Source organism: Sciurus vulgaris, assembly GCF_902686455.1.
Source record: "Sciurus vulgaris genome assembly, chromosome: X".
NCBI lineage: Eukaryota > Metazoa > Chordata > Mammalia > Rodentia > Sciuridae > Sciurus > Sciurus vulgaris.
The window spans coordinates 97,893,540-97,902,768 of NC_136471.1; the positions used below are offsets into that span (position 1 = coordinate 97,893,540).

A 9,229-nucleotide genomic window follows, 5' to 3' on the forward strand; every position below is an offset into this window, starting at 1 on the left:
TGGTCTATTCATGTTATCTTGTAATTTTTGGAAGTTCTGTTCATGGTTTCTTAACATCTTCTCTCCATGTTCAACTCTTTTTTCAAGATTATATATTTTGTCTTCATTGCCTAAGGTTCTCTCTTGTGAGTGGTTTAGTTTGTTGGTGATGCTTTCCATTGAATTTTTAATTTGGATTATTGAGGATTTCTGTTTGTTTTTTCCACAATCTCTAACTCTTTATTGAAGTGATCTTTCACTTCCTGTATTTTTTTAATTCACTCCTTATACTATCCTTTACTTCACAGCTAAGTTTAACTATGGGCATTCTAAACTCCTCTTGGACATTTATTCTACTGTGTTGTCAATTGAGCATCTTGGTTTGTTTGGGGCACTTCATTCTCTTGATTTTTCATGTTGTTTGTGTGTCTGCCTATCTAGCAGTATGGATCTGAGGCAGTACAGTTTCTACCCTATAGAATTATAGTGTCCCTGAAGGTTTCTAATAGAGACAAATAATAACAACACCCAATGCAAACAATATACAGCCTTAAACCAAATAGATCCTGTTAAGATGTCTACAGCTTTGTTGCAATAAACAAAAATGATGTGTTCAATTATTGTCTACCATATAAACAGTAAGTTTGCAAAAGGGTTTACAATGTCAAATGGTGGACAAAGAGTGAACAACAGAAGTGGTGTAGGATAAGATATGAGGAAGGAGGAGAGAAGATAGAAGTAAAAAATTATAGGATGAGTGAAAGAGGAATTAATGGAGGTTGGCTGTTAGCAGGAGAAAAGAGAGAAAGAGAATCAAGGGAAACAGATAAGTGAGGGGAAAAATATGTATAAAGTAAAAATTAAAAAGAAAAAGAAAAAAGTAAAAATGAAAGAATACATAACAAAACTGTAATATACTACTGATAAATCCCAACACTCAATAAACTGATGCATGAAAAATGCTTGGTTTCAAAAATGGTAGAAATATGAGAGAAAAGAAAAAAGAAAAAAAAGTGGATCTCAATGAAAAATCGAATAATTGTTTCTGTTGGAGTTCAAAAGTTTCTCAGCTTCCCTTCTCAACAGTTAGATGGGGTTGTCTGGAGTTTGATTCTAGTTTCATCCTCAGGATGGTTGGGGTTGCTGGAGTGAGAGGGTTAGTCCTGGAGGTGGAACTCTTGGAGGTGGTGTGTAAGCTTAGGTATGCTTTGGCCTCTTTGTTGGGTGCCAACTGGTCTGGAGATTTTAAGTCAGTGCACCTCCAAGACCCAGCAATTGCCATTCTATATTGGAAGATTGCACCCCAGGAATCTCCTTTGGGTTCCATTCCTGTGGTGTAGGAGGAGCCTGTTCTTAGCCACTACTTCACCTGCAGACCCCATGATTCCTGGTCTCTGAATCAGTCTCTGAACTTGATCTCTCCTGCCTCAGCCCTTTTGAATTCCTGGTCCAGTGCTTCTCTCTCAGTCAGTCCTGCAAGCATATGGATTGGAGGAGTAGGGGGAATCCAGGATGGTTTCCCCTGTGTAAACCTCTCTCCATGCCTGATTTTCTCCTAGTCACTTAGGCACATTCTGTCTCTCAGCGTGGGTTTTCCCAGCTCATTTTTCAGACCAGACACTCTGGTCTGCCAGTAATCAGCTTCCCTGGCTGCTGACTCCCAATCCACGACTGCAAAATGTTCCTTCTGTCCTCCATGAACACTGCTAAGAGAAATGGTGGTTTCCCTACTGTACACATACTGTGCAGCACAGCTTACTGTTTTTTTTCAAGCAGTGTCTCTGATCTCTAAGTTCTCTGTACCCCAAAATGCCTCAGTCTTCCTGAGAATGGGAGTTCCTTTAATTCCTTTATAGCTTTACTGCATTCATGTAGGGAGTATTCTTGTTTGTGCCTCCAGCTGCTGTGGGGTTGGGGATCTTTTCCCCTTTATTATACAAGATCTCCTGAGTCCCCATTCTGTTTTGAGTATCCAGTATTAAGTGCCAGTAAAGTCCACCCTAATTCTTGATCTTTACCCACCTTGTTGAAAAGCTGCCTGTCTGCTTTTCTTGGTTCATGCCATGAAGCCACTAGAGAAGCAACCCCTATATTCTACCATCTTCCACAGTCTTCCAAACACTATAAAATATTGGTGAAAAAAGTTAAAGCGAACACAAATAAATTGAAAGATATTCTGTTCTCATTAATTGAAAGAATTAATATTATTAAGTGTCCATACTACCCAAGCAATCTATAGGTTCAATGCAATATAGATCAAAATATTAATCACATTATTCATAGAAAGAGAAAAATCAATCCTAAAATTTGTTTGAAACCACATAAACCTCAAATAACCAAAACAATCTTGGCCAAAAAGAACAAAGCTGGAAGCATCACACTAATTATACTACAAAATTGTAGTGACCAAAATAGCATATACCATCATAAAAATAGAAACATAGACCAATGAAACAGAATAAAGATCCCAGAAATTAATCCATTATATTTATAGTCAATTGATTTTCAACAAAGGTGCCAAGAACACAAATGGGAAAATAACAGTCATTTCAATAAATTGGTGCTGGGAAAACTGGATATCCACATGGAAAAGAATTAAATTAAACTCTTATTTTAAACTTTAATTTTTATTATTGGTACGAGATGATTATATGTAATAGTGGGATTTATTTTTACATGCTCATAACATAATTTATTAGATTCATCTCACAGCATGTATAAAAATCCACTCAAAATGGATTAAAATTTTAAACATGAGTCCTGAAGCTTTAAAGCTACTAGAAGAAAAATTAGGGGAAATACTCCCTAACATTTGTCTGGACAAGGACACTTTGGAGAGTATCCCAAAAGTGCTGTCAACAAAAGTAAAAATAGACAAATGGGATTGCATCAAACTACAAAGCTCCCTACAGAAAAGGAAATATTCTGGGAGAAAATATTTGCAAGCTACACATCTGATAAGGAGTTAACATCCAAAATATATAAGGGACTCAAACAACTCAACAGCAAGAAAATAATCCAATTAAAAAATGGACAAAGAGGGGCTGGGGCGATAGCTCAGCTGGTATGCACTGTGGTGTATTCATATATGTACATAGGGAAGTTATGTCAGAGTCGTTCTGAAAGAACATTTCTTATGCAACTTAAGACTACACTGAGGTTTCATCTCACTCTAGTGAGAATGGCAATTATCAAGAATGTAAGTAACAATAAACAATGGCGAGGATGTGGAGAAAATGGTACACTCATACATTACTGGTGGGACTGCAAATTGGTGCAACCACTCTGGAAAGCAGAATGGAGATTCTTCAGAAAACTTGGAATGGACACACCATTTGACCCAGTTATCCCACTCTTTGGTTTATACCCCAAAGACTATAAATTCAGCGTACTACAGTGATACAGACATCAATGTTTATAGCAATTCCATTCACAACAGCTAAGTTATGGAACCAACCTTGGTGCCCTTCAAAGGAGAATGGATTAAAAAATGTGAGATATATATATATATATATATATATATATATATTACTCATCCATAAAGAAATATGAAATTGGACCCCTGGTCCCTCCCCTGGGCCGAGCAGTGGCCGCACTCGCGCCGCCCGGGCCGGGTAGTCGCAGTTGCCGCCACCCTGCTGGCTGGGCCTTGCGGCGCGGAGACCCGGGCGGTGTTGCAGTACCCGCGCGCCCGCAAGCCATGGCCCAGCCCGGCGAGGAGGCTCTGCCCGGACCAGAGACGACTGTGCAGATCCGTGTCGGAGACGCGGAGCGCTGGGGACTCGTCTCGGTACCTCAGCCCAGGCTGGGGCAGTGAGAGCGAGGAGGAGCCGAGCCGCGGGCACAGTGGCACCACTACAAATGGGGGCGAGAACGAACATGAGGACCTGGAGCAGGAGTGGAAGCCCCCGGATGAGGACCTCATCAAGAAGCTGGTGGATCAGATCGAATTCTACTTTTCTGACGAAAACCTGGAGAAGGATGCCTTCCTGCTGAAGCACGTGAGGAGGAACAAGCTGGGCTATGTGAGCGTCAAGCTGCTCACCTCCTTCAAGAAGGTGAAGCACCTTACACAGGACTGGAGAACCACAGCACATGCCTTGAAGTCACTCAGTGACCCTTGAGTTGAATGAGGACCATCGGAAGGTGAGGAGGACCACCCCCGTCCCACTGTTTCCAAACGAGAACCTTCTCAGCAAGATGCTCCTGGTCTATGATCTACACTTGTCCCCCAAGCTGTGGGCTCTGGCCACCCCCCAGAAGAATGGAAGGGTTCAGGAGAAGGTTATGGAAACCTTCTCAAGCTCTTTGGGACTTTTGGAATCATCTCATCAGTGAGAATCCTCAAACCTGGAAGAGAGCTGCCCCTTGATATCCGGAGGATCAGCAGCCGGTACAGCCAGGTGGGGACCCAAGAGTGTGCCATTGTGGAGTTTGAGGAGGTGGAAGCAACCATCAAAGCCCACGAGTTTATGCTCACAGAATCTCAGGGGAAAGAAAACATGAAAGCTGTCCTGATTGGTATGAAACCACCCAAAAAGAAGCCTTCCAAAGATAAGAACCATGATGAGGAGCCCCCTGCAAGCATTCACCTCAACAGGTCCCTGAACAAAAGGGTTGAGGAGCTTCAATACATGGGGGACGAGTCTTCTGCCAATAGCTCCTCTGACCCCGAGAGCAATCCCACATCTCCTATGGCTGGCCGACGGCATGTGGTCACCAACAAGCTCAGCCCTTCTGGCCACCAGAATCTCTTTCTGAGCCCAAACGCCTCCCCGTGCTCAAGTCCTTGGAGCAGCCCCTTGGCCCAACGTAAAGGTGTTTCCAGAAAATCTCCACTGGCTGAGGAAGGTAGACTGAACTCCAGCACGAGTCCTGAGATCTTCCACAAGTGCATGGATTACTCGTCTGACAGTAGCATCACACCCTCTGGCAGCCCCTGGGTTCGGATGCGCTGTCAAGCAGAGATGGGGACACAGGAAAAAAGTCCGGGGGCAAGTCCCCTGCTGTCACGGAAGATGCAGACTGCAGATGGGTTACCTGTAGGGGTGCTGAGGCTGCCCCGGGGCCCTGACAACACGAGAGGATTTCATGGTGGACATGAGAGGAGCAGGGCCTGTGTATAAATGTCTTCTATTTTTAATACCAGCTCCAGTGAAAACACCTTTGTTTTCAAGGTTCTGACAAATACCTGGCATGACATAGAATGGAATTCAATCCTCTTTGCAAGTTTTTGTATACATGTAGACCCCTTAATTTATATATTTGTAAGGCATATACATTATTTGGTACCCATGGCTTTGAGATCATCTTCTAGTTCAGAACACCCATTTGTCCCAGAATGGCCATTGTTTTATTTTGATGATGCCCAGTATGTGTGTGTGTGTGTGTGTGTGTGTGAGAGAGAGAGAGAGATGGCTCTGAAGGGGCTGTGGGACAGAGGGTCCCTGGAGAATGTCTGGCAGCAGGTCCCATTTGGGGACTGTTTGTTTCCCTGCAGTGATTGAGCTGTCCTTGGTTGACCATGCTAGGGCTTCCTAAGAGCCAAGGTGAGTTTTGTTTTTTAATGGCAAATAGATAAGCTTATAGCATGGTGTCTTATAGGACCAAATGTATGTTTCCTGTCAAGTGAATAAATAATAAAATACCCACTGGGAGTGCTGAAAAAAAAAAAGAAGTATGAAATTATGGTATTTGTCAGTAAATGAATGGAACTGGAGACTATCATAGTAAGTGAAATAAGTCAATCCCCTACAATCAAAGGCCAAATGTTCTATCTGATATGAGGATGCTAACTCACAATAAGAGGGTGGGAAGGAAAGAATATTAGTTCATTTGATTAGACAAAGGGGAATGAAGGGAAGGGAAGGGGATGGGAATGGGAAAGACAGTAGAATGAATGGGACATCACTTTCCTATGTTCATTTATGAATACACGACCAGTGTAACTCCACCTCATGTACAACCAGAAGAATGGGAAGTCATATTCCATGTGCATATAATATATCAAAATATACTCTACTCTTATGTATATCTAAAAAGAACAACAACAACAACAACAACAACAAAAACCCAGAATAGAACAGAAAAGAAAAAATGGACATTTCTTAAAAGAAGACATATAGGACTGGGGATATTGCTCAGTGGTAGAGTGCTTGTACAGCATGTGTGAGACTCTGGGCTCAATACTCAGCACTACAATAAAAAAAAATACAAATGGACAGTTGGTATATGAAAAACATGTTCCATATCACCAATTATTAAGGAAACAGATTAAAACCATATGAGACAAAATTTCACACCTGTTCTTATTAAAAAGACATGATAGTTGTTGGCAAAGATGTGTGGAAAAGGGAGTCCTTGTACACTGTTCATATGAATGCTAGTTAATGCCACCATTATGGAAAACAGTATGGATGTTCTTCAAAAAAATTTAAGAATAGAACTACCATATGATCCAGCAATCCCACTGCTGGGTATAACCAAAGTAAATAAGACAAGTATGTTGATGAGATATCTGCACTCCCAGGTTTATTATCCCACTTCTCAGAACAGCCAAGATATGGAATCAACCTAAGTGCCTGTCACCAAATGAATGAAGAAAATGTGGTACATACACACAATGGAATCATACTCTGCCATAAAAGAGGGAAATCCTGTCATTTACAAAAATGTGGTTAGAACTAGAGATCATTATGTTAAGTAAAATAAACCAGGTGGGCTGGGGTTGTGGCTCAATCTTAGAGTACTTGCCTGGCATGTGTGAGGCACTGGGTTTGATCCTTAGCATCACATAAAAATAAATAAACTAATAAATTAATTAATTAAATAAAAGTCCATTGACAACTAAAAAATATTAAAAAAATTAAACCAGGCACAGAAAGACAAACATCACATGATCTTACTCACATGTGAAAGCTAAAAATATTAGTCTCACAGAATTAAAGAGCAGAATGTTGGTTACTAGGGGTGAAATGTTTGGTGGAAGGGTATTTGGAAGATGTTATTCAAAGAATATAAAATTTTCAGTTAGACAGGATTAATAAGTTCAAGAAATTCGTTGTATAACATGACAATGGTAGTTAACAACATACTGACTATATCCTTGAAAAGGTCAAATGAATGTTATATGTTCTTGCCACAAATATGATAACTATATGAGGTAATGTAATGTATATATTTGTAAGATAGATCTTGTTATTCTGCAATGCATATATGCTTCAAAACTTCAAGTTGTACATGATAAATACATACAATTTTATTTACCAATTAAAAACTCCATAGAAACACTTTCCCTTCTGTAGTAATTGTTCAGGACATGATGATCGGCAATCCACGTGTCATCTGACTTTCCTAGCCTTACACTGTTTTCCTTTCCTATTTTTCTCCATGTAAGGTCAATTTCCTCCTTCATTTTTATCCTGTTTTATTTCCTATACCTTTATAAATGGTAACAATTTTTTTTCTTGAAACAAAGAGGATGAAAATAAGTCAGTCATAAAATTCATTAGTCATTGTATTTATTAAGACTCTGATACTCAGAGCATGGTACATGGACCAGTAATAATAGCATCACCTGGGAGTTTGTTAGAAATGCAGAATTTTAGGTCACCCCCAGACCTGCTGAAGCAGAATCTATAGTTAGTAAGATCCCCAGGTGATCCTTGTGCACACTGAAGCTTGAGAAACACTGTGTTAGTATACTCCCTCTTTTTGGTCCCTTGGAGTCCTCAAGAGTAAACTGCAGCATCTTTATATGTATGGGTGCATGTTCTGTACCCATGAATTTTTATTTGCCTCTTCATTCTCAGGGTTGTCTCCCCCTTTAAAGTCATGTCAGCTTAGGACCAGACTTCCTTAACATGACTCTCAAAGCACAAGATATAAAAGCAGGAATCAGTAAATGGGATAGATTCAAACTAAAAGGCTTTTTCTCAGCAAAAGAAACTATCAGCAATGTGAAGAGAGAGCTTACAGAGTGGGAGAAAGTCTTTGCTATACACATTTCAGATAGAGCACTAATCTCCAGAATTTATAAAGAACTCAAAAAACTTTACACCAAGAATACAAATAATCCAGTCATTAAATGGGCTAAGGAAACGAGCAGACACTTCACAGAAGAAGATCTACAAGCAATCAACAAACATATGGAAAAATGCTCACCATCTCTAGTAATAAGAGAAATGCAAATCAAAATTACCCTAAGATTTTATCTCACTCCAATTAGAATGGCTATTACCAAGAATACAAGCAACAATAGGTGTTGGCAAGGATGTGGGGAAAAAGGCACACTCATACATTGCTGGTGGGGTTGCAAATTGGTGCAACCACTCTGGAAAGCAGTATGGAAATTCCTCAGAAAACTTGGAATGGACCCACCTTTTGACCCAGTTATCCCACTCCTCAGTTTATATCCAAAGGACTTAAAAATCAGCATACTACAGTGACACAGCCATATCAAAGTTTATAGCAGTTTGATTCACAATAGCTAGATTGTGGAACCAACCTAGATGCCGTTCAACAGATGAATGGATAAAGAAACTGTGGTATATATACATAATGGAATACTATTCAGTCATAAAGAAGAATAAAATTATGGCATTTGCAGGTAAATGGATGAAGTTGGAGAATATCATGCTAAGTGAAATAAGCCAATCCCCAATCCCAATAAACCAAGGTGGAATGATTTCTCTGATAAATAGATGATGATACATAATGGGGGGAGGGGTTAAGGGAAGAATGGAGGAAGGATGGATTGTATAGAGGGAAATGAGAGGTGGGGAGGGAGGCGGGGAGAAGGAAAGATAATAGAATAAGGCAAACATTATTATTCTATGTACATGTATGATTACCCATACAGTGTGACTCTACTTCATGTACAACCAGAGAAATGAAAGTTATACCCCATTTTTGCAAAATGAATCAAATAATAATAATAATAAAATAAAGTAAGGGCCCTGCCACATCCTGAGGACCACAATCCCAAGAGTCTTGAGCAAAGCACTGAGCGCGTTCTATGATCTGTTAGGTAGCCGACATGGGTTGTTTTGCTACCAGGAGTTTGGTTCTTTGGCCAGAAACCTTTCTTTTCTTTTCTATTCTATTCTATTCTATTCTATTCTATTCTATTCTATTCTATTCTATTCTATCCTATCCTATCCTATTCTGAAGGCTTTTAAAATATCTTTCATGTAGACTTCTTCAAGTCACACATATTTAAAATGATAAATAGTAACAGAGGACAAGAGAA

The 9,229-nt window shown here is 40.0% G+C and overlaps 1 protein-coding gene across 1 annotated transcript; it reads left to right on the forward strand.

The window, feature by feature from the left end:
* The first annotated feature begins 3,664 nt into the window (after positions 1–3,664).
* On the forward strand, positions 3,665–5,636 carry LOC306651395 (la-related protein 6-like). Its single transcript, XM_079123967.1, is given in 4 exon segments — positions 3,665–3,750; positions 3,752–4,085; positions 4,087–4,270; positions 4,273–5,636. Coding segments are annotated over 4 exon segments (1,422 nt in total). The 5' UTR covers positions 3,665–3,679; the 3' UTR covers positions 5,106–5,636.
* The last annotated feature ends 3,593 nt before the right edge of the window (positions 5,637–9,229 follow it).